Genomic DNA, 27067 nt, shown 5'->3' on the forward strand with positions numbered 1-27067 from the left:
TCAACAATTCTTTTCTCCTTGTAAAATTTAAGTTTTGCTCTTCCCAAAAAGCAAACATAGACAATACATTTAACATAAATTCTTATAAAGCAACCAGACATGGCATGTGTGAATGGAAAGCCATTTTGTTTGCTCTGGTCTTTGACTAATAGTTCAGCAGCCTTCCATCTGGAAATAGGGGAAGAATAGTTCTTGCCAAATAGGACTAGTGATACAAAGCTTGTTAATATGGGGTTGAATGAAATGCAAAGTTGTAAGGAGCACTTTACAATCACAGGTTAGAATAGTTATATGGTTAAAAGATCATGTTATGAAACTCTTAGGGTCTATGAAGTTTATAAAAGGGTGACTCACAAAAACATAAACGATTCATATACTTCTTTAGCACCTTCAATGGTCCAAGCTTTTGCTGAAACTAATGCCTTTCTCATCATTACAAGTTACCAACTGTCTAAAGTATACAAAAAATGTCTGTTCTCCCACTCTCAAGGCAATAGTCTCTCTTAGAAGCAGCATGGTTTAGTGGATTGAGCACGGGCTTGGGAGTCAGAAGGACCTGGGTTCTAACCCCGGTTCTGCCATGTCTGCTGAGTGACCTTGGGTAAGTCACTTCACTTCTCTGGGACTCAGTTACCTCATCTGTAAAATGGGGATTAAGAGTGTGAGCCCCATGTGGGACAGAGACTGTGTCCAACCTGATTAACTTGTAACTACCCCAGCCCTTAGAACAGTGCTTAGCACCTAGTAAGTGCTTAACAAGTACCATAATTATTACAGCGTGGCTCAGTGGAAAGAGCACGGGCTTTGGAGTCAGAGGTCACGGGTTCAAATCCCAGATCTGCCAATTGTCAGCTGTGTGACTATGGCCAAGTCACTTAACTTCTCTGTGCCTCAGTTCCCTCATCTGTAAAATGGGGATTAAGACTGTGAGCCCCACATGGGACAATCTGATCACCTTGTAACCTCCCCAGTGCTTAGAGCAGTACTTTGCACATAGTAAGCACTTAAATACCATCAAAAAAAAAAAAAAAAGGATTCCAACAATAAACCTGAACTGGAGTCATGCTCTTGAAATTTGATTTCTCTTTGAAGAGGCACTTAGAAGTGATAAAGAGAACTAAGGGATAGAGAGGAACTAAAAGTAACGAACATACAGTGAGAGCTTTAGGGTGGCTATAAGTAGAGTTGCCCTTACATTTTGTGATCCTGAATGTTAAAAAATAGTCCTTTACAGCAAATATTTAATGCTATTCTCAGCACACCTTTGTATAACTGAAACACATCTTCATTTCAGATATAAAGCTATTTTTATCTTAAAGCATTAAAGGAAATGTTGCTTTAAAAGCAGGAGGGAAATACTGTTGAGGAAATAAGGATTCATTGTGACAAATTCAATTTTGATTTTTAAAGAAAGAATCCTCTGTTTCATTCCCTTCCTCCCCTCAGTGAACAGAGCAAACCCACAAATGTTTGACTTAGTGTAGTGAAAGAATGCTCAGATGCACTGTTTCAATGCGATTTTTTTGCTTTTATTCTCATTCACTTTGTGAAGATAAATGATTTCCATGAAACCTATGAGAAGCAACATGACCTAATGGAAAGAGCACAGGCCTTGGAGTTAGAGGACCAGGGTTCTAATTCTGACCCCACCACATGTCGTGTGATCTTGGGTGAGCCACTTAATTTATCTGTACCTCTGTTACCTCATCTGTAAAATGGGTTTTAAGACCATGTGCCTCATGTGGACCATCAGCTGTATCCAACCTGTTTAGCTTGTATCTTCCCCAGTGCTTCTCTGCCCCACTTCTCCCCCCTCCCATCTCTGGGAAGGATTTAATAAGGAAACCCTTATTTCCTGCCTTGGGTGGGAAAATATGGGTCTTTTAATGTGGAAAGCTTGGGAAAGATTGCTGTAGGAAACACTAAATCACTCTGTAGGAGTGAAGCCATCCAGTCAGAAGTCACTTCCCAACATTCTGTACAGGTTTTATTTGCTTGTAATAAAATAAGGAAACATTTTCTATGCCTTTTGGGTTTGACTGTGCTGTTGAGAATGAATTCCTTATCCAGATGCCCAAGTGTGGCTAGAAAGACTGTGACCTACTGTCACTTTCATTCAAGGCCCTCTTAAAGATGGGCCATTAGTTTATTGCAACATCTATTTGAGCAAGACCTGCTTCGTTTCTGACAGTCGCAAGCAGGATTTTAGATTTAAAAGGGCTTTGTAAAGTGAATTTTGTGTATTGTGCCCAGAGACACACTACATTGGGAACCAATATTTCTGAGGCTGAATTAGCAGTTTCAAGTACATAGAACTGCTTGAGGGTCAGTGGAGGGTTAGGAGGGCACCTGCAGAAATAGGGCAATATTCACATGCAAGAGCATAGAGAGAAGCATTTCCCATTGTCATTTTATCTGGAAGCAGCGTGGCTCAGTGGAAAGTGGCTTGGGAGTCAGAGGTCATGGGTTCTAATTCCGGCTCTGCCACTTATCAGCTGTGTGACCTTGGACAAGTCACTTAACTTCACTGTTCCTCAGTTACCTCATCTGGAAAATGGGGATTAAGACTGTGAACCCCATGTGGGACAACCTGATTACTTTGTATCTCCCCCCAGTGCTTAGAAAAGTGCTTGGCACATAGTAAGTGCTTAATACCAAAATTACTATTATTATTATTATTTTGTCTCTCAGCAACATGGCTACTAAAGTTCTAAACACTTACTGACTTGTCTTCAATGGGAAAATGTTGCATGGGTAGGATAGAGACCTTGCACTTGGAGTTATTTCTTTTAGTAACAAAGATTCCCTTGGGGTTGTTCCTTGGGAATTTTCTTATACAGGTTAAGAGAACCAATTTATAGAGGATTTAAAAGGGAAAATGCATTTCCTTGGGTACCAAGTGCGGTTTAGATAAGCTACATTTTGGATCTTTGAACATTTGGCATTTCTCCACCCTCTGTCCCACAGCTCTTATGTAGAAATCGATGCATTATATATCATCATTAATTTATATATCTGACCCACCCACCCCTAGGCTGTAGCTTATTGCGGGCAGGGAATGTGCCTTCCAACTTTATGCTGTGCTTTCCCAAGCTCTTAGTATGGTGCTCTGTACACAGTAAGTACTCAATAAACGCTATTGATTGATTAATAAACTCCTTGAGGGCAGGGATGTCTACCAAGTCTACTGTTTAGGATTCCCCTAAGAGCTAGTACAGTACTCTGCGCACACGATTGATTTCCAGCAGAAAGCAAACTGCATGTTTCTAGAATTACTTAGTATTAAAGTATGTATCTTTTGTATTGAGAATATTTTAAACTGGGCCTCAGAATAATTAACACCATAGCAATGAAATGAGATATACATGCTTTCTCCATAATTTTACTTACAAACGAAGATAGTCTAAGACCCAGACTGTGTTACCAACTATTTACAGACTTCTCTCATCACTCTGAAGCATTTACTAGAACTGCCAATTGCTCGCCAGAACCTTTCGGAGAGCAATATGGCCAATGTAAAATACAGACCCTCTGTGCCAACATAAAATGAACAACACCCTAATAATGTTGTCCCCAATGCCATTGCACAAACTAGAAAGGAAATGGGCTCCACTTCAGGTTTGTTTGTTTTTTTTCAATGGTATTTAAGCATTTACTATGTGCCAGACAATGTGCCATCTACCCCTAAGAGCTGGGGTAGATACAAAGTAATCAGGTTGGACACAGTCTGTGTCTCAGGGGGCTCATCACCCCCATTTTACAGATGAAGTAACTGAGGCACAGAGATGTGAAGTGACTTGCCCAAGGTCACACAGCGGACAAGTGGTGGTCTGTGCGACAGCCACTAAGCCACACTGCTCCTCTAGTTCTTTCTGAAAGGGAGGGTGAATGTATCAGGTGCCAAAAAATGATGATAATTGTGGTATTTAAGCCTTTGCTATGTGGCAAATATTGGGTAAACAATAATAATAATGATTATTACGGTACTAAGCACTTACTGTGTGCCAGGCACTATACTAAGCACTGGGGTGGATACAAGCAAAGTGGGTTGGACACAGTCCCTTTCCCATGTGGGGCTCAGTCTCGATTCCCATTTTACAGATGAGGTAACTGAGGCACAGAGAAGTAAAGTGACTTGCCCAAGGTCACACAGCAGACACGTGACAGAGCAGGGATTATAACTCATGACCTTTTGGCTCCCAGGCTTGTGGTCTATCCACTACACCATACCTGTCCCATGCAGGGATCACATTCTATATAGGAGGGACTTGGCCTGGTTGTAGAAACCAGTAAAGTTAAAAAAAATCTCAAAGAATACTTACAGCTAAGGGAAATTAGAAGCATTCAGATTAGAAAAGATGTGTGTACTTTAGTGGGCCAATATGTTAAATATAGGATAGGAAAGATGTAGAAAGCATTAGCTTAGATTTTCCTTTCCTATTTTAAAAATCCAAGTGTTCAACATTAAGAGATAGACACTTTTGGATTACTAGACAGGAGTTGGGTAATCATTGTCTTTTGTTCCTACAATGCAATTCAATTCCTTCTTAAAACATTCTCTCAAGGAACCACTGGATAGTCTGTGTGACTGTTTAGCACAGTTTCTTGTTATGAAATTCACTTTTTGGATAATTAGGAGAAGGGAAAAGAATTGCATTATAGTCTGAGATGGTGTTCTACTTTTTTTGGAAATTATATTATGGAAAAAGTCAATTAAATTTCAGCTGAGGATAAAGTTAGATCTTTAAACTTTGGTCAGGTGTTGCAGAATTCTATTTCTAGTATTAAGCACCATCATCCCAAAACAAGAAGTATGTATTTCTAAATGGAAATTGATTTTCCATGAGAAGATGGCAAACGTGATTTTTCATTTGTAGCATCTATTTCTAAAGTGTTAAGATAGAATTCAAATTATGCACTTTCAAGCTAAACTTTAAGATGCTATAAATGAATTCATTGAGGTGCACTTCCAAAATATCACTAGAAAGTATTATTTTAAATTTATCTTCATTGGATAATGTATATGTTGTCCCAAACTTTTAAACAAATTTTCAAAAGAACTGATAAAAATCAATTTACTTTTCCAGACATTTGGGGAGTGAATAACCAAAGTAGAGTGCTGTCTTTAAAGTAGGATAGAGGGATACTGCAGTTTACACTTACTCTAATGGAAGAAGATTTTAGCCACCTCATTCTAAACCAGTTCCATTTCCAAGGAATTGCAAAACAAGCAAGACACAGCTCTGCAGAAAGTCCCTTGCTTGAAGTTTCTCTTTGCATTCGTTCATTCATTCAATCGTATTTATTGAGCACTTACTAAGCACTTGGGAAGTACAATCTGTTTCTGGTCAAGTGAATGTGTGAAGCATGATATTAAACCCAGTACTTTCTCAGCAGGGTTTACATCTGTTCATAAACTTCCCCTACACTTTAATTTCAATTTGGACTTTCTTCTTTATGCATTTCACAACACTGCCCACTCCCTATTTGGTTATACCAAAGTGTTTATTTTCCACTCTTACCCTCCAGACTTATTGCCTCAGTACAGAGGGAAGAAGTAAAAGCTAGGGGAATGGTAATGACTTCAAAAACTAGGAATTTAAGAATATATTCATTATTAAAACAAACATGAGAGAAGCTGTGAGGATGATTTCCTACTAAACCTATCACTGCATCTTTATTTCTTATTTGAAAGATAGGCCAGACTAACTAGTAATGGGGAAAGTTGTACTATATGTTTAGAGGCTTCTGACTCAATACCAGTGTGAATATTCTACTGGTTGTAATGGAAGAGGGAGAAAGAACACAGTTTGATTTTATCCCAGGTTGTGTAAACTTACCAAAACTCTCTTTTGGAAACCGGAGTGAAAAACTAGGTATAAAAGTCCTAGTTGAAATGGAATCTTCACTAAGTCCTCAATTGAGTAATTTACTCATTTATTCATAGTAATTATCTAACCTCTTTAAAATTACACTTCCAAATCAAATCCCACTACAAAATTCATTTTACAATTTAAAAAGTAAAAAAAGAGAAAGCTTTACAAATACCAGCTTGATTATAGAAATGAAACTATTTCTGCTTTCAAATGTATTTTCTATAGGGAACACAAATTTTTTTTGGAGTACTTTAAATGCTTAGCCTATAGTGCCAGTTTCAAAGATTGCTCTTCTGCCAACACTTTTGTTTGTATGCATCAGTGGCCAGTGAAACATTTCAGACTTATAATTTATCTTTTCTCTGGCTTGAGTAGTAAATGCTTCAGCGGTTCATGAATTCTTGCCTTGTTTTAATTATGCTATGCTCTGAATGTAGTTTTAGAGTCCACAAGAATAAGATTGTACTTCATTAAACACAGAAGGTTTGTGTGGGACCCTCAGAATGAAATGGTGTCATCTCTCTTCTAATTCACTACCCTATCTGTTAGCTGTTGATGTTCTAATTCAGACAAGAACAGCAAGCATAGCTGGGAGGCCATCAGACAATGAATGTCCAAGTCACAGTCCTCGCAAAGAATTTGGGGCCAAAACCCTGAATATTTTCTATGTATAATATTTAGCTTCAACAATAGGCCCAGATGCATGAGAAGTTGTTTTTTGTTTTTTGTTTTTTAAATAACTATTCCGGGTCACAATTCAGTTCAACACATACATAATAATGAATATATTGAGCTGTGTTGAAGTGCTTGGCATTCGATTGAAGGACAGGTCTGAATCTACTGTGCCCAAGCACTCGGCAGCCTTCATGAAATGATTTACAGACACATCTGTCTTCCAGATTCAAGAATCCAACGTGCTTCCGTAGAATGCATAATTGCTTATGCAAGTCCAATATGCTTCAATAGAATGGATAAATTGCTGGTGCAAATGCCCTGGTTTCAATAGAACGCATAACGTCTTGAGAAAGTAGTTATTTTATTTATTTTCCACAGTGGGAAAATGCCTAATGCACTGTGGGGAATCAATCATTAAACCTGAATGTAACACCTATAAAGGAATTTTGAAAGTGCACAACTGGAATTAGGGGTCCCATATACTGGGGGAGGTGGGTTTTACACTTTTATAAATTTGGCAGTACTTGCTTCCTTTTGAAGAGGAAGACAGGTTACAATTTTGGCCTAAATAATTACCCTGGCTTCAAAATATCACCAACTAGGTCAACTGTAATTATGTCAGTATTTTCAACACACACCCTTATCTTCTGATTTAAATCTCATTTTCAGGTCACTTCATTGCATTCAGAATTATAGGGCTGAATTCCAAATTTTGAAACTGAAGGGGCTGTATTCAGTAAAGGAAAATTCTAGAACTTTCATTCATTTTTTTTTAATGGGTTCAAACCTCATTTCCCTAAACATTCCTTCCTTTTCAGGCTTTACAATTACTGGAAACATTGAAAATCTTATAAAGAAACCTGCTTTTGTCAGGGTGTTTAAATGCTGAAATTCTTTGCTGAAGGCAGTTTGAAATTAGTTTCTCTGGAGGATGAAAATCATAGTCTGGGATGGATTATGTGTTGACCTGCCTGGGGATAGGAAGATAATTAAATAATCTCTTTAATATTTTTTAATTATTACATTTTTTGAACAGATAACCATTTATGGATGGTCATATTAATGTTGGATATTTATCCAAACTCATCCTGAACTCAGAACTATATTAAAATGTATTCATGATTGTGAGATTTATTTCTCCACATATTGAATAACTGACTGACCGGTAGGTAGGTAAAGATCAAAAATATTAACTATTAGATAACAAGATTCAACAACACTTAATCAGATTTACCATTCATCCACAACTCATCAGTGGAATTTAAGCATCTGTGTGCAGAGCACTGTACTAAGTGCCAAAATTGTAGCAGTTCTGCCCCAAAAAGAATTTGCCTAGGATAGATAGAAATTCCCCAGAGCTTGCTACTGGCTGTTTGTATATACATGCAAGACTCATTTCTGAATGGACAAATTAAAAAAAAAAAAACAAAACCTAAAATTCATCTGCAAAGCCACTGGTACAATTTTATAGGTTATCCCAAACCCCTAGAAATAGACTTCTAATTAAAATATAGAGCAAAGTTAGAAATGATTCAAACAACATGACTGACCCAAGAATCTGGTTGAATGAAAGTATCGCTTTTGCTTCATTCAGGATACATTAAACCACAGCTACAGTATTTTCATCACTGTAGTAGCACTGTTTCCATTGCCATCAGGGCATTTACTTTAATCAGTGTCTGCCCTGTGGTAGTATGAGACTGTAGAAATAATTTCCTGGGACCATACCTTACCAGAGGAAATTAATCCCATTTCTAGGTTTTAAAAGGATCTGATTTTAGAAGCCTGTTAATATTGGAACAGATGTGTGTCAATTTTTACTTCCTTTTTGGCTTCCTGAATTCTAGCCCTGAATGGAAAGCAACCCTGAAAAAACATGCAAGATATTTATTCCCTTTTGTGAAAGCTTTATTCACTAAGAAACGATCATCAAATTTGGGACCAGTTCTTTCAAGACACCAGGTTTTCACAGCTAATCTTACTACTGTGAAAGGAGAGAAAGCTTACCACTTTAAGGATTTTCTTTATTAAAACCTGGGGCGTAAAGGAGCAGATGCAAGAGTAAGGCAGGTTTAGAAATTAGAAAAGGAAACTTGGCCTAAATAAACTGTAAAACTAGTCTCATTCCAAACAGACTACTGAAGGCAAGTCAGTGACTTATACTCTCTGGTACTGACCACATCTAAACGCAACTGCCTTCCATTTCGACTCACTGATCCAGCCCTATCTCAGCTAATGATAAATGGGAGTGGGGGGGCAGTGAGAAAAATATCTTCAGGAGAGACACTTTTTATGTGAAACAGCTGTTACTATTCAGCAGGTGTGTCTGTCCACTAAAACATCAGGGAGATAATACACACTACAATGGTCTCATTTGTTTTAGAGGACGAAAGACTTAATACCTTGTCAAGGCCCCTGCTATCTTTAACATAACATATGCAAAGTCATTCTACCCCATTAATGCTCTTATGAAGTTTCATTAAGAATGAAATGGATACTCCTGTTTAAACACTTGCCTTCTCCTCTGGGACATTGTTTGGCGGGTTCAGTAATCCAGGAGTTGTTCTCACTGGGTTGTGATTATCTGTGCTCTTAATTTCTTCTTGGGTTTCAATGAGTGCCTTGTCTTTTCCCTTGTCCAGTGTGAAAAATTTGTCAAAAAAGCCCGTTTCCTTGGTCTTGATGGGAGCTACCTGCTCTGCCTCAGGTGGAGGAGAAGCTAGTTGTTGAGCTGCAGTGAAGGATGCTTTAGCTGGGGCCTGCCTTTGGGTTTTATCTGCTCTCTCCTCCAGTGCAGCTGTTGCCGGAAGTTTCATGTTCTCACTTGGTGCTTTGTTCCCCTGAGCTTTTTCCGAGCTGACATCAAGCTTTACGGATCCGAAAGATGAATCTGTGCCTTGGTCTCTGGTACGTCCTGGTACGGGCCGCGAAAGTGAGAAGAAAAGACTGGATTTAGCAGCTGGCATTGGGGCTTTGGCCTGCTTCCCAAGATCCTTTCCATTTGCATCAGAAACCGTGCTTATCACTATTGTCTTCTGGGAAGAAGCAGCCACATTATCCCGTTTAACACTTGTCCTGGCATCAACTGCAAATACAAACATTAAAAAGCTATTATTTCAACAAAGCAGAGAAATTAAGGCATTAATCATGGACTTCAAATTTTTCCAAATGCTTGCTTTATATGTAAGGGATCTAAATGAGGGTAGTGCAGCCTGTGACGTGTTTAAAAAAAAACCTTCTTCACTGGTTGGGGATGTAAATGATGACCTACCTATACCCAGACGACAGTGCCTCTGCCTGTCCAAGCCAGGCTGTCAGTAATCATTCATTTAATGAATCCTATTGAGCGCTTACTGTGTGCAGAGCACTGTACTGAATGCTTGGGAAAGTACAATGCAACAATAAACAGTGACATTCCCTGTCCACAACGAGTTTATGGTCTAGAATGGGGGAGGCAGGCATCAATACACCTGTCTGAGGCATCAATAATTAGCTCTGGATTCATGTGTAAATTCATCTGGTAGGTTGTCTCAAAAGAAACACAGAATGCTGGATATGAGCAGTCTGGAACCTCTCTCTTTCTCTCTCTCTCTCTCTCGCACGCTCTCTCTCTTTTTTCCTTCCTTCCTTCCTTCCTTCCTTCCTTCCTTCCTTCCTTCCCTCAAGTCTGAATGGGAACGGATTACATCTCAAAAATTGTAGCTGCATTTCAAATGGTCTCCATACTTGAAATTGATTGCCCAGATGTTCGTCCCCTGGGACTGTCCCATGGGTTGAAAATCAGTTCTATGTCAGTGCTGACAATGGGGGATGCATTCAAGAAGATTTTGTGGGAAAATGATGAACTTCACTGCTCTGGAATCCTAGGTGTTCGGATGGAGGGGCGGTGCTCAGGGTAGCAACCAGAGGAGAGTTGGCTTTTACTGTCCAACCACAATAGATTCACTAGCACTCCAGACTCTGTCCTGTTTAAGGTTATCCCGGGTTTCATTTTAGTCCTCCTGTCCATCATTCTTTGCCTTTTCCACCTCTTTACCTTGTATAGGAGTTTGTACTTCCCTAATCAGATCTATCCTTGCAGCCAGGGAGTGTGTCAACCAACTATTGTTACTCTCCCATGCACTTAGTACAATGATCTGCACAGAGTAAGTGCTTAATAAATGCAATTAATTGCTTACTCTACATCTTTGGAAAAGGAAGTCTCTTCCTTTCTGTTATGTTGCTCCTTAGTATGCGGTGAGGGACAAAATGGGTCTTTTACATTTCTTATTCTTTTGCCAGTGTGAAGCCTCTTCTAGAACCTCAGTCTAAGCTAAAAGGAGTGTTGGAATCTCCCTTTACCTAGTCAGCCTTTGTATTTGTATATTAGCTTTGTATACATTTGTGCTTATATATCTCTTGATAGTTTATGAAAGAGTACATCTGAGAAAATACAGGTAAGTTTGTAACTGTCTTTCTACCCGCTTCACTTGGACCACAGACCCCACTTCCATCAGGAGAAAAAAAACTGACAATATTCTTAAGGAAGAGCTGACCTCAAATAAATTGTCTGAGGTCTTTTGCTTACTCACAGGCTTTCTAATTTATCCATCTCCTGTTGTAGCTTTCCCGGCACCATCTGACCATTTACCAGTGGGGTGTTCTATAAACTGAAGCGACAAAGATAGAGAGAACAGAATGATAGGGTGGTACTGGGACTCTGACTGTGAGGCGGTTGATGTGCAGAATGAATGTAAATTGAATTTGCTGAAGGGCCTTGCCAGCAACAGAGGAAACAGCTGAAGGAAAGGGAGAGGATATATTTCCCCCACAAGGCTGGAGGATTTTGAAACATGCCAGCAGGGCCAATTTTGTTTTAAATATCTTTAATTTCTTCCTACTTAGGTACAGGGTGCTGAGATGGAGAGGGGTTTAATAGGTACACTAAAACCTTTAAAACGATTTCTCTTAACATTTCCTTTTCCAAACTGGAGTTTGACTAAAGCCGGTCATTAATCAGTGGTATTTACTGAGCACTGTACTAAATGCAAAGGAGAGTATAATACAGTAGACGTAGACATAATTACTGCCCACAAGGAGCTTACAGACTACAGGGGAAGATGGACATTAAAATAAATTATGGAGAGGGGAAATGGCAGAGGATAGAGATATGTACAAAATGTTCTGGGGATGAGGGTCGGTTGAAGTGTTTAAGTGCATAGGTGACACAGAAAGTAATGGAATAGGGGAAATGAGGGTTTAGTCAGGGAAGTGAGTAAAGATAATGACAGAAATCAATTGGCCTTGATTTGCAAACCAATCATTTTGGCACTCTATAGTAATAGCTTCAAAATACAGTATCATCAAGAAGTTTTTTTATTTTATTTTAGTGGTATGTCAAGCACTGATCTAAGCTAAATTAATCAGGTTGGACTAAGTCCCATCCCACATGGGACTCATAGTCTGTTACTTTATATTTTTCCTTTATATAATCTCAATAGCTGGGGAAGCAGGCTTGTTGGATTCCCATCTTTACAGCCTATTGCGTGAAAGCATGAAGCTACTTTCATTGCTCAAATGTACAATGAGTAGAATGAATTATTTTATGGAAGCCAGGAGTACATCACTTATTTTATCCTGAGATTTTGTGTAAATGTTTTATTTCAGGAAATGTCTGCTCATTAACCAGATAAATGCAGATGATGGCATCCACTAGAAAAACAATTATAATAATGGTATGTGTTAAGCATTTAATATGAGCCTAGTACCGAACTAAGTGCTTGGGGTAAATGCAAGATAATTAGGTTGGACGCTGTCCTTATCCCATATGCGACTCACAGTCTAGGAGGGAGAACAAGTACTGAATCCCCATTTTGCAGGTGAAGAAACTGAGGCATGGAGTAGTTGTCACTTGCCCATAATCAAACAGGACTTTTTTTCTAATGAAAGATTTACAGAAGTATAAAACCAATGAGGTTGAGAGGCATCTTAATAATGGCCTTCAAAAACACAAATGGTAGCCGAGATGTCAGTCAGTTGCTTTCTGTCTCTGCTAAAACTGAATGAGAAAACAAATGTAAAATGCAGCATAATGGATTCAGGGTGGACCTACGGAAGAATTCCGGATTGAAGGGTTAGACAGGCGTCAGAAGAAAGTTGTGGAATCTCTCACTTTGGAGAATGTTTAAAAACCAGATGATTCTCATCTTGGAATGGGGTAGGTGTGTGTCTGGCTGGAAAGGGGATGGACTCCATAAATATTGTAGAGGTTCCTTCTAATCTGATTACTCTCCATCTTTGTGAAGGAGCCCAATAACCTTCAAATAAAATCTCCTAAGCGCTTGCTTTTAATGGTCCCATTTAAATCTATAAATACAGACTACTTTTATATGGATGCAAGGATCAAGAAACTACAAACAAGAGATAGTCTATCTGTTATCTACATCTGGGAGTACACAGTGGAAATTTAAAAAATGAAACAGGATTAGCAGTAGTCCTTTCCCTTCCTTATGGATCTTCCACCTCACTGCTTCAACTTGGACATGGGCTAAATTGGCCCTTCTCTTCCAACCCGTCTGGGCATCCCAAGCCCCTAGTCTCATAGAATCCCTCATCTATTTTCTGTTCTCTCATCGAGGCTAGCGGTCTCTTTAGAGGTTTGGGAGTGTGTATGAGAGCAATTCCAGGGTACTGTTTCTGGACTTTCAATAATGTACTGGTATTCTACCAATTCTAGTCTATCGTATCTTTTTAAATTCTTAGTTCAGTTCTCTACACACAACAAGCACTTAATAAATGCCATTGATTCCTCTTGAACTAAAAATAATCAAATTCCATTTATATGCATTTATAGTCTCCCCTTCTAGACCATAAGCTGATTGTGGGCAGGGAATGTGTCCATTTATTGTTATATAATAATGATGGCATTTGTTAAGCACTTATTATGTGCCAAGCACTGTTCTAACTCCAGAGGGATACAAGGTAATCAGGTTGCCCTACATGGGGCTCACAGTTTTAATCCCCATTTTCCAGATGAGTGAATTGAGGCACAGAGAAGTTAAGTGACTTGTAAAAGTCACACAGCTGACATGTGGTGGAGCTGGAGTTCGAACCCATGACTTCTGATTCCCAAACCCGGGCTCTTTCCTCTGAGACTTGCTGCTTCTCTCTATAAACACACCCAAGCGCTTGGTACAGTGCTGTGCCCATAGTAAGTTCTCAATAAATATGATTGAATGAATTAGCACTTACACTTAGGCCGTGCCCTAAACTCAGGAAGGCATGAGTGAAGAATCTCAGTTGAATGCACATATGCCAATACTGCTGACTGATTCAGTTGAATCACATTTGGTTACACCCCTCAGTCTGGTGGGTTAGCAGCTGCAATTGGTCATGATGGGAAAGTGCTGTCATGTCTTAGAAAATGGGTGGGGTGACTGGAACTGCCTGTTAAAGCATTTCCTGCCCTGTGCCTGGGAACCCAAGATGTGGTTCTGAAACACTCTTGCTGGAGCCCCCGAAAGGTGACTGGCAGAGTGGGAGGAAATGGTGGAAAGAAGTGTGAACCGGAGCTACGTGGCTGCACTTTGGAGGGCAAAATTGGCCCCGACTTCTTCAAGACCCTTCATTAAAGCTTTTAAGGACGTCACTTCTGAGTAAAACTGCATCATAATTGCTTTGCTCCATTGTAATTAAGCAGTGTGGACTATTGGAAAGAGCACGGGCTTGGGAGTCAGAGGACCTGGGTGTGAATCACGGCTCTGACCTTGCCTGCCGGGTGACCTTGGATAAGTCACTTCAATTCTCTGGGCCTCAGTTTTTGCAACTGTAAAATGTGGATTTAATACTTGTTCTCCCTCCTCTTCAGACTGTAAGCCACATTTGGGCGGGGACTGTTTGACCTGATTACCTGATTAAGAACAGTGCTTGACACGTAGGAAACATTCAACAAATATCATAATCGTAACAATAACAGTGAATGGAAAATGGTTTATGGTCAAGAACATAGGGACTGATGTTGTATTAAAATGCAGGTTTAAGCTTAAAGGAAGCAGCAACTATAATAAAATGTCAACTTAACTCTGTCATTGCTTCCTTGAAAAATGAACCCAAATACATTGAAAAATTGGTGCTATTTGGCTACTGTTTTTCTTGTTAATAGAACTCATGTACCACTGAACTGTGATGTTGCCTTGCATTTCAGAAGTTGGTTTAGGGACTTGCTAAGGAGGGAGCAATACAATAAACTGTAATTTCATTCTGTCCTTCAAATTCATCAGTTGATAGTATTTATTGAGCATTTACTCTGTGCAGACCGTGGTACAGAGTACAATAAAGTAAACTCTAAGGAGACTTATTGAAGGCACATCTCCTCCAAGAGGCCTTCCCTGATCTAAGCCCTCATTTCCTTTTTTCCCACTCCTTTCTGCATTGCCCTGATTTGCACCCTTTATTCACCCATCCCTCAGTCCCACAGCACTTATATACATATTTGTAATTTATTTATATTACTGTCTGTCTTCCCATCTAGATTGGGAGTTAGTTGTGGAAGGGAATGTGACTACCAACTCTATTGTACTGCACTCTCCCAAGCGCTTAGTACAGTGCTCTGCACATAGTAAGCGCTGAATAATACAATTTATTATTATTGTTATTATTAATTATGGTATTTCTTAAGCATTTACTATGTGCCAAGCACTGTTCTAAGCGCTGGGGTAGATGCAAGGTAATCAGGTTGTTCCACGTGGGGCTCACAGTCTTAATCCCCATTTTACAGATCAGGTAACTGAGGCACAGAGAAGTTAAGTGACTGGCCCAAGGTCCCACAGCTGTTAAGTGGAGGAACCAGGGTTAGAACCCATGACCTCTGAATCCCAAGCCTGGGCTCTTTCCACTAAGCCACGTGAACTTAAGGAGCTCAAAAATCTACCAGGAGGGACAGACGTTAAAATTTAATTATTGGTAAAGGAATCAACTAAGTATAAAGATATGAAAATAAACGCTGAAGCATTTTAAAACTGAATTGGAAATGTCCTTCATATGCAGAGATATTGCCAAGAAAGGGGAAATTTGTCCCATTGGGGGTGTGCGGTGTGAGCGTCTAGCACAGGGCCACTAAAAGTAAGCATTCAATTTGATGACTGTGGGATAGCCAAAGGTTTGGAAGTACTGCCTGTGTGAATAAGGGCATATGACAGTAAACGATCAATAAATGTGATTGAATGAATGATGGTGTGTATTAATCCCTTACTATGTGCTAAGCCCTGGGGTAGATATAAGGTAATCAGCTCAGACCCAGTGCTTGTCTTACACTGGGGAGAGGAGCAGAATAGCTTTGGGATGAAATTTTGGGGGAAGCAGAATGGCCTAGTCAAAAGAGCATGGATCTATTCTGTGCCTGTTATCTCATCTGTAAAATGGGCTTTAAATTCTCCCTACAATTTAGTCTTTGAGCCTTATGTGGGACATATGTAGAACTAAGCTCCTTGGATGCAGGGAATGTGCCTGTTGTTATATTGTATTCAAGTGCTAATACACTTGATACAGTGCTCTGTACACAGTAAGTGCTCAATAAATATAATTGACTGGACTATGTTCAGCATAATTATCTTGTACCTACCCCAGTGCATAGTACAGTGCCTGGCATATATTATTAATAAAGAGTACCATTAAAAAAAAAGAAAGGGTTGGTTTCTCTTTCTGTCTCTTTCTCACTCTCTTCCTCCTCCTCCCCTCGTCCCCCCTTAATCTGGAACGTATTTTAGAGTCTTTCTCCCTTATTTAGTATGTAAACTCCTTGTTGGCAGGGATCCCGTCTTCTAACATTATAGAACTCTCCCATGAGCTTTCTATAGTGCTCTGGGCAGAGAAAAAGTGTTTAACCAATAATATTGATAGGCAAATGTACCTACTGTGGCTATCACACAATACCACAGCAATTACAAGGCAATTAGCGTGAATAGGGAAAGGCAAACCTTACCTATAAGTAACTTTACATTGAGGAGAGAGGAAATATGCTACAATAGAAATAAAATGAGGGTTTGGTTTTTTTCTAATTCCAAAAGCATTCCCCTAAACCAAAGCTTATTTTACATGTCTCTAATGTTTAGAGAGAGAGAAAGAGACATTGGTAGTGAGATAAGGTAAACAAGCTTAAGTGCATGTCTGGTCTACATTGAAACAGGCTTAATCTTGCTCTCTTCTAATTGACTTCTTGTAGCTGAGAGGCAAAATGACCCTAATCACTGCAGCCTCTTCAAGTCCCTCTGAGTAATAAAACTTAACCTGGTAAATGTCACATGCTCCTGGCTAAAGTTCAAGGTGTGTTTGTCTCCATTAGTAGTTCTGGAAATCCAAGTTGTCTAGACTAAGTACAGTTCTGTGGATACTACTCCTAAATCAGAGGGGTTTTAGCAACTACAAAATGTTATAATTGCTCCCAACAAGACTCAAATCTGACTTCAGGGATGCGTCCGCTTTAGCTTTCAGATCCTTGGCGGCGTTTTCCTCTCTAAAACAATCTTAAAACCCCTCCAGGAAAAAAACCTGATAAAGACCAAGCTTTCTGTAAGAGAAAGCTTCTTTATTCCCTTGCCTTCTCTTTAGCCTAATAGCGTTGAAAGAAGACAATAAGTTCATTCACGCCAAGAGGATGAGGCACAAAGCATTTTTGCACCTGATAAACCTTTTGCACCTCATAAGCTTAGCCCAGGTTTCTTTAGAAAATGTATTCACTAGCCCTTTTTAGTTGAAATGTGAAAGAAAATGGAAAAAGCATGGATTAGCAAATCACCCAACTTTTTAATGAGGATGTTTCAATAGCATTTGTATCTGATTCTCCAGCGAGCAATGAAGGGGGTGGACACTGGATTGTTGTTCATCAAATCCCTCAGTAATGGGACAGAGCAGTAGGTTCACTTGCCTCCTGGGTGACCTTGGGCAAGTCACTCACCTCATCTGTAAAATGGGGATGGGACATGAGACAGAGATAGTCCAACCCAAATTTTTTGTATCCACCTCAGCACTTAGTACAATGCCTGGCACATAGTAAGTGCTTAACAAACACCGCAATTATTAGGTTCAGTGAGTGGTTAGCATATGGAATTTATTGCCAAAATTGAACAGGCACAAACTATGAGTAGGTTCAAGTTGAGTTTGGGTAAACCCATGGGTGAGTGGTCTACGATAGGTTACAAAGGGGAAAGTTAGGAATGCCGAAGCAAAATCCGTTATGTTTTTTTTGTTTCCTATAATTGAGGGGAGAGGAGTCTTTGGCCTGGCTCTAAGGCCCAGTAGGTGTTAGGGGAGAGAGGAATGGCTGGCTGGTCTCCAGAGCCTTTTCCAGAGTGTTGGACATTTCCAGGATGCCTCAGCCTGTCCAGGCCTGAGAAACAGTTTGGCCTGGTGGAAAAACGGACCTGAGAGTCGAAGGACCTGGGTTCTCATCTCGGCTCTGCCACTTATCTGCTGTGTGACCTTGTGCAAATCACTCAACTTCTCTGTGCCGCAGTTTCCTCATCTGTAAAGTGGTAATTCAATACCTGTTTGCCCTCCTACTTAAACTGTGAGCCCAATTCAAATTCCATTGCACTTTTTAAAAATGGTATTTGGTTTTTCTTTATGGTATTTAAGCCAGGCACTGTACCAAGACATGGGGTAGATACAAACTAGTCAAGTTGGACATAGTCCGTGTGCTACATGGGGCTCACAGTCTTTATTCCCCATTTTACCGATGAGGTAACTGAGGCAAAGTGAAGTGACTTGCCCCAGGTCACATAGCAGATAAGTGGTGGAACTGGGATTAGAACCCAGCTCCTTCTGAAATGCAGTGTGGCCCAGTGGAAAGAGCACGGGCCCGGGAGCCAGAAGATCTGGGTTCTAATTCTGGCTCTGCCAGTTGTTTGCTGTGTGATCTTAGGCAAGTCACTCAACTTCTCAGTGCGTTTCCTCAACAGGAAAAATGGATATTATTTGGTCTTGGTATTTACACTGTGATCCCCATGCAGGACTGGGACCCTGTAAGACCTAATTACAGAGAAGCAGCGTGGCTTAGTGGAAAGAGCGTGGGCTTGGGAGTCCGAGGTCATGGGTTCTAATCCCAGCTCTGCTACTTATCAGCTGTGTGATGTTGGGCAAGTCACTTAACTTCTCTGTGCCTCAGTTACCTCATCTGGAAAATGGGGATTAAGACTGTGAGCCTCACATGGGACAACCTGATTACCTTGTACCTCCCCCAGCGCTTATAACAGTGATGGCACATAGTAAGTACCTAACAAATACCAAATTATTATTCATTATTAATTAACCTGCACCTACCCCAGCACTTAAAACAGTGTTTGAGACTTAGTAAGCAATTAACAAATACCATAAAACAAATACAAGCTCCTAGGTCTCCGCTCTACCCTCTAGGCCATATTGCTTCAGAGTTCATTCATTTAATCATATTTATTGAGTGCTTACTGTGGGTAAAGCACTGTACTAAGCGCTTGGAAAGAACAGTTCAGCAACAGAGACAATCTCTAACCAATAACAGGCTCAGAGTTGGGTTGTACTACCAACCGTACTGTTTTATGCTCTCTCAAGCGCTTAGTACAGTTTGTCACACACAGTAAGCGCTCAAGCCCCATTGATGTCACAAGAGCCAAGCCCTTCATTTGTTTTGTTACTCTTCCGAGTAACTTTGAGAATAGTTGCCTTTTTTTCAGCCTAGTCACAGGCTCGGACTAAGGATAGACAAATTTCAGGCTGCTTCGGACTACCTGCATCATGGGTGGATCTTGTTCTCTTCCAGTAGAATGAGTTGTGTTTACTAATTAACCTTTAGCTGTATGAATTCCTTCTCCTGTAGTACCAGATAAAGGAATTCTTTCCACCCACTTATCAAATATATTGTAAAACACACAATGCTTCGACCTGATAGGCATCATGAAGAATGGAAAGGGAACAAGTTAAAGGGCTAGAATGCAATGCAAACTGGATACATTTTAGGTGGCAAGACTTTGGTCTAAATGTTCTCAAGGAGGAAAAAGAAAATGGAGGAAAGAAAAGTAGCAATTTAAACAATTCAAGTAGAAGCATTACCTCTCTTGGAATCAAAATAGTCCATCACCAATTTTTCAATTTCAATTTAACATTTTTTTAGAAATGCTAATGAAGAAAAGGAAGATGTTCATTTCAACAGTTATTATTTTTGCATAATCTATATGTAATTCCATGGCTCAGGTTGACTTGCTGGTAAATCATAACCCACATTTCCTGCCACCTACTAGTAGCTAAGAGTAAGGCAGGACCTTTAAATGTCATCTTCATTTGATAAATTAAAATCGTAGTTTAGGTTGTTATTCATTTTAATTTTTTACCGTTAGGGTAATTTATGAGTTTGGGGATTGAGAAAAAACAAAAGTAATGCAATTCAAAATATTGGTTTTGAAATATATTTTATGAAAGCTGGTTGTGGGCAGGTAACGTCTCCACCAACATTGCGGTATTGTACACTCCCAAGCATTTAACACAGTGCTCTGCACACCATAAGGACTCAATAACACTGACTGATCAACATGCAGGGTACCGTCATGAAATCTGTGAACTGCACTTAGAAGTACAGTTCTGGTTTTCCCCCAAACTTTCTAAATATAACAACAAATCCAAAGGCCAGATTTTAGATTGTATCTGAAGCAGTGCTTAACCTATATATAATCTACAGTTCAGAGTTTTAATTTTATTAACTCCTGTCCTCCCCTCTAGACTGTAAGATCCTTGTGAGCAGGGAATGTCTACCAACTCGGTACTTTCCCAAGTGCATAATACAGCGCTGTGCACATATTGCTGAATAAATACCATTGATTACCAGCTGGTTACTATCTACAGCTGGGTAACCAAGCATTTTAAAGACCTTTATTATTGTTGTGATGAGGGGGCCAAGGCAGAAAGTGTCATGCAAATGAAAAACTAAACTCCCATTTCTACAGGAAATCCTACTACTTGGAAGGAGCACGGCCTAGCGGAAAGAGTACAGACCTGAGAGTCAGAAGAACCTGGGTTCTAATGCTGGCTTCACTACTTTTCTCCTGTGTGACCTTGGGCAAGTCACTTCACGTCTCAGTACCTGTTACCTCATCTGTAAAATGGGGATTAAGACTGTGACGGTGACCGTGTCCAATCTGACTAGTGTGTATGTACCCTGTTTAATACAGTGTCTGGCACACACTAAGCGTTTAACAAATACCCCTTAAAAAAATTGCATCTGTTGATAACACTGTTCAATAAACCCTGGATCTGCATATAAAGTGGGCCTTGATTACATTTCTCACAAATGTGACCCCAAAGTAGGAGAGTTAATAATTGCAGCAGAGCAAGTGAAATGGTACTTTAAAAGGTCCTTAATGAATGTTCCTGGAGTTCCGGGACTGAGACATCTATATTATTCATACACCGCCAATCTCACTCAATAGATATTGTTCAGTGGTGAATTATAAATATGCAGCTGGGTCATGAAATCTTTGCTTTCAGAAATGTTGCATCATGATGGGTCATAAATTTCAGGGTTTTTTCCCCTTATCTTTACACCATATCACTGATAGAAAGAGTATTCTTTTCCCTTTACAAATGAGACAATCCTTTGAATATGAAATTATACAAATATGAAATAGGCAAAATGCCCAGGTTGATCAAACATTTGTAGTCAAAACTGTTAATTTGCAAATACACTTTAAAATTGTACAAGATGGTTCAGTGATTGCTTTATAATGTCCGGATAGAATAGCCTGTCTGAGTTTCCTACTTTCTAGCAGGAAGTAACCTTAATTTTTTCTAAAGCAAGTGTGTGTGCCAATAAGTTATAGGGGCCTTTGAAATATTCACTTGTTTAAAATAGCCGACATCATCCCCATTTTACAGATGAGGTAACTGTGGCACAAAGAAGTTAAGTGACTTGCCTAAGGTCGCACAGCAGATAAATGGCAGGGTCAGGATTAGAACCTGGCTCCCAGGCCTGTGCTCTATCCATTAGCCATGCTGCTTCTCTTTAAATTTTTAATTTCATAAGATAGGGAAGCAGTGTAGCCTAGAAGACACATCCCCTCCAAGAGACCTTCCCTGACTAAGCCCTCCTTTCCTCTTTTCCCACTCCCTTTATTCATTTCTCTCTCCCCCACCCCCCCGGCCAGCTCCACAGCACTTATGTCCATATCTGTAATTCATTTATTTCTATTAATCTTTCTCCCCCTCTAGACTGTAAGCTCATGGAGTGTTTATTGCTATATTGCACTCTCCCAAGTGCTTAGTATAGTGCTCTGCACACAGAAAGCACTCAATAAATATGCTTGAATAGTAGGAAGAGCATGGGTCTGAGAGTTAGGGGTCCTAGATTCTAATCCTGGCTCTGACATTGGTCTGCTGTGTCTCCTTGGGCAAGTCACTTGTCTTCTCTGTGCCTCAGTTTCTTCATCTGTAAAATGGGAATTAAATCTTACTCCCTCCTATTTAGACTGGTCCATGTGGGAAAGGGACTCTGTCCAGCTTGGTTATCCTGGATCTATCCCAGCGCTTAGAACAGTGCTTGACGGATAGTAAGCGTTTAACAAGTACCATAATGATTATTTCCCAAGAACAATAGAGTAATTGCACACAATCCTTCCCTTTGAGGATCTTGCAATCTGTCTGGGGAGATGGACACTAAAAGAAGTGATGGAGGGGAAGCAGGAAAGGGGGATATGTACCTGAGCTAGTGATTAAGGTATGTGTTGTAGGTGGCATGGGAGGATATATTCCATCACCTCTCCTTCACCTCGCCCCCTCCTGCCTCACCTCCCTTCTTTCCTTCTACAGCCCAGCCCGCACCCTCCGCTCCTCTGCCACCGCTAACCTCCTCACTGGGCCTCGTTCTCGCCTGTCCCACCGTCGACCCCCGGACCATGTCCTCCCCCTGGCCTGGAATGCCCTCTCTCCACACATCCACCAAGCTAGCTCTCTTCCTCCCTTCAAAGCCCTACTGAGAGCTCACCTCCTCCAGGAGGCCTTCCCAGACTGAGCCCCCTCCTTCCTTTCCCCCTCGCCATCCCCCCCGCCCTACCTCCTTCCCCTCCCCACAGAACCTATATTTATATTTGTACAGATTTATTACTCTATTTTACTTGTACATATTTACTATTCTATTTATTTTATTTTGTTAATACGTTTTGTTGTCTGTCTCCCCCTTCTAGACTGTGAGCCCGCTGTTGGGTAGGGACCGTCTTTATATGTTGCCAACTTGTGCTTCCCAAGCACTTAGTACAGTGCTCTGAACACAGTAAGCACTCAATACTATTGAATGAAAGAATGAATGAATATTCTGGGGAGACACTCAGTCACTCTCCTTTAAGAAGTCTCCTTGACATCTGTGCCCCTGTCTCCCACAACCCTTCCCTGGATTCCTGAAGCCTGAGAACCTACTCTCTCCTGTTCCCTAAACATCCCATGCCTTGGAATCCCACTTCCGGAAACTATAATTCCACGCTCTCTGCAGAAAAAGTATGCAGCCCTCTCTTCCCATCTCATTCCTGCTGCATAGTTTTCTTGCAGCCTATTACCAGTCAGCACTTCCAAAAGTGCGGAAGGTGAAATGAGGGTAGCAGCGGACAGAGCACTATAAAATCAATCCATTGATCTCATTTATTGAGCGCTTATTGTGTGCAGAGCACTGTACTAAGCAATCGGGAGAGTACAACATAATATCCTGCCCGCAGTGAGCTTACAGTTTAGAGGGGGAGACAGACATTAATATAAATAAATAAATTTAGGATCTGTACATATGTGCCTTGGGGCTGGAGTGGGGAGGTGGATCAAGGGAGCAAGTCAGGGTGACACAGAAAGGAGTGGGAGAAGAGGAAATGAGGGCTTAGTCAGGAAGGAGGAGATGTGCCTTCAGTAAGGCTTTGAAGGTGTGGAGAGCAATTATCTAAGTACTCAAAGCCACCTGCGGTATTTCCACGAAAATGAATCCTTGGATTTCTGCACAGGCTGGGGCCTGCTCTGTGGCCCAGCCCATGGGCTAAGTGGGTGATAGAGTGTAAGCTCCCTGTGGGCAGGGAATGTGACTACCAACTCTTTTGTATCATGAGCCCCAAGTGCACAGTACAGTGCTCTGCATATAGCATTCAGTAAATTCCACTGATTGACTGCCAGAAGGCTGATTTGGACCGAGTGAAGGCCAAGACAGAGGGGTCTAGGCCTTTCCCCGCTGCCCCTTTTTCCAGTTTCAGCACCATCAAGCCTTTTTAGCGGACAAAACCCACATCTTGCCAAAGCCAAAGAAGGTGCCCTGTGACTGAATGCCTCCTGTACTTATGGTATGTGGTTCTCTGCTTTTCTCATGTATTTTCCATACTTCAGGTGGAGAAGAGTTAGCGGTAGAGCGCTGGATATTAGAGCTATTATGCACTCCAGCTTCCTGATATTTTCAGTCATTCAATCACATTTGCTGAGCACTTACTCTTCACCATTACTTTCAATATGTTAATTTTGACATGTGGAACGGTTTGGTCTCCTGAGCTCAAAGAAAACAGTCTTCCCTCAGATCTTTAACTGGTCTATAGTCAAGCAAACAAGAAAGAAGTATAGTATTCTGTTCTCCCATTCCTGGTGAACATTCCTGTGTGCAGAGCACTGTACTAAGAATCCAGTACAGTGGATCCTTACAGCTTAAGGATCCAGGCCATAGTTATGCTTCCTGAAAGGTTGTTTTATCAGGGTTTTCTTAGCACAAACCTCCAAAGTTGAAAATACATTTATTCATGCCATTTCTGCTAGAGACTGTGTGGATGCTGGTCTCCCACACTTCCATCCCTCTTTGGAGACTGAATCAGTGCTGTAAAGGAGTCAGAAATTCATTGTCATAATTTCAGGAAAGGATTAGAACTATGGGATCCTTGAGGATTGCCAAGATGCTATGGTGGTCCTTAAAACTGCAGTTATTCTGTGGCAGTTCCAGCCTCTGTTCTTATTACAATTCACAAGATAAGGTTGTTTTACTTCTGCGTGTTTAGAAATAATCCAGAGTTGTTCTATTGCAATGCTTCCCATAAGGCTACCTTTTTATTACTTTAGTAAAATTAATGGATTCACTTTTCCCAGTAGGACCTATCTATTTTCATTGAAGCTACGTATTTGCACTTGACTGTCCTGCCTCCACCCTTACTGTACTCCTATTATTCCATTGCCTTGGAACTCCTTCTTTTCCCAAACCTGACAGACCACAGTTCTCCCAATATTCAAAATCCCCTTAAAATTCCACCACCTCTAATTAATTTCCAATTAATTTCCAGCTTTTTTAGCTGTATAAACTCATCAGCATTCTCCAGCATTTATATACTTACACTAATCATATATATGTGTGTGTTCAGTTTTACATTGAGATTTTTTGACTATTTGCATTTTTTTATGGCTCCCTTGTTAGAGTCTAAGCTTTCTGTGGCCAGGGAGCATGTCACTTCTTTGATTTATATTTCCAACTGCTTCATACAGTCACTGCAACAAGATGACTCTCAATAAATACTACTACTTCTACTACCACTATAGAATTTTGGTTTAGAATAAATAACTGAAAATCCTCCAATGGAAAGAGCATACTGTCAATTCTCTTGATTATCCACCCAGCACAAATCATGTTTTACTACATGATGTAATCAACTTAAACTCCCATATTTGTGATCGTCTATATCATCCCACCATCATTTATTAGTACCCTTTATTATCTGAGGCATCAAATTACTCAATCGTATTTATTGAGTGCTTACTGCGTGCAGAGCACTGTACTAAGCACTTGGGAGAGAAAAATACAATAGAGTTGGTAGACACATTCCCTACCCAAAAGGAGCTTACAGTCTAGAGGAGGATTCAGACAACATAAATTATGGATATGTATGTAAGTGTTGTGGGATATGTACATAAATACTAACTTCCCCAGAAATACACTGGACATTTGGTTGATTATATAGTCTTTACAATCCAAGTAAAGTTCATAAGGTAAATACTTTATCTCATTAAACAAACAGACTAGTTAAAGTATTTTAATACCTTTATCCTGTTTGCTGTATGCTTTATCTCCTCTGTACTACATTCTCAAGCCACTTAGAGTGATTTTAAAGTCAAACTGAATGCTTCCTTTCAATTGGGGCATTTTGTTTTTTAGGAAAAATATCAATTATTGTTCTTTTCTAATACATACCCTTATCCAGCTGGCGATTAGAGAGCGACGATTCTATAATAGGCTGCCCATTTTGAACACATACAGTGACTGATGCAATCTGAAATGTCATATACTACATTGTTAGTAACACTTTACAAAAATCTATCTGCATAATTTCTCAAAGGAGCATACAATTACAAGACCATTTTTATTCTTTAGGGTCTAGAACCTAGCTGATTTGCTGCCTCAGGGCAGTAATATATATATGTGTGTGTGTATATATATATATATATTATATATATGCAAAATCCATATTATTAAAGAACATGTCATCGTAATGTAGCTGAATTAGTAAAACAGTTACAAGAATTACACTCATTAATAAAGAAACAATCAGAATTAAGGTGAGTTTCTGATACCTTTTCATTGTTTGGGCCTGAAGTATTCTCCTGGTCTTCAAATGTTTCTTCAGCACTTGCCTCATTGCCCATTGTTGCTGAAGGGAGGCAGAGAGAGAGAGAGGGGAAAAACCCCCACAGAATTCCCGTTACTTAATATGAAATAAAGATGCAGGAATCTGAGTTACCATCAGGCAATAAAAAAGTTGTCTCCTGTAAATGAAAGTCTAGGGTATGAAAAGTTGTTTTTGATATTTTTTTTAAATGGGTATGTTCTATATCTTTGTCATTTTACAGAATAAAGCAACAATATAAGTTCTTATTTGCATTGAGATACAGAAGAAATATTTGCCACCAAGTTAAACATGAGTCCATGTTGTTAACATTCTTTTAATCCTGTATACAGTTTTAGTTACAAATGTAAAGAAACTGCAGAGGATTAGTAAATGTTGGGCTTGCTTTGACATTACACTCAGTGTAGTTTTGGCTCATAAACTTGTTTACTACATTCTGTACCTCTCCAGTATGTTGGAATAATGGCTTGAGCCCTGGTTCATATAGCAGATATATTTAGAAGCAATTATCTGCTCAGATGTTCTATATAGAATAAAAAGTAGAACTTTTGATTTTCTGCAGAAAACACCCAACTATTCCCTCAGGAATCGCCACAGGCCTCTTGTCCTTGCTGAGTGACTCTGTTACCTAGCAACATATGCATCACGCAATCTGAATTTAGAAAGGGAAAAAAAAATTCCAATCCCATAGCCTACTCTCAGTGGAAAATTCAGTATATAAATGAATCCGGAGAATTTATATCTGATTCCTAAAGTCACAGTAATAAAGCTTTTCAGTCCCTCATACAGATGGCCAATCTTGCCCCTATATTACATACTCTTTGTGAATCATGCTGTTCAATGTTCACTCATATTGCAACTCTCTGGCTTGTGTTTGAAAGACATATTCTGTAACCTAATTAT

The 27067-nt window shown here is 40.0% G+C and overlaps 1 protein-coding gene across 2 annotated transcripts in view; it reads right to left on the bottom strand.

Annotated features, from left to right (window-relative positions):
- Nucleotides 1-27067, bottom strand: part of BCAS1 (brain enriched myelin associated protein 1) — a 122152-nt gene that overhangs the window by 54899 nt on the left and 40186 nt on the right. For both annotated transcript variants that reach the window (XM_038750098.1, XM_038750097.1), the window contains exons 2-4: nt 26112-26188; nt 25732-25810; nt 9068-9636 (exon numbers count right to left, since the gene is read on the bottom strand). In XM_038750098.1, coding sequence (XP_038606026.1) covers nt 9068-9636; nt 25732-25810; nt 26112-26188 — 725 coding nt within the window. The remainder of the gene's footprint in view (nt 1-9067; nt 9637-25731; nt 25811-26111; nt 26189-27067) is intronic.

This window comes from Tachyglossus aculeatus, chromosome 8 (assembly GCF_015852505.1).
Source record: "Tachyglossus aculeatus isolate mTacAcu1 chromosome 8, mTacAcu1.pri, whole genome shotgun sequence".
NCBI classification, from domain to species: domain Eukaryota; kingdom Metazoa; phylum Chordata; class Mammalia; order Monotremata; family Tachyglossidae; genus Tachyglossus; species Tachyglossus aculeatus.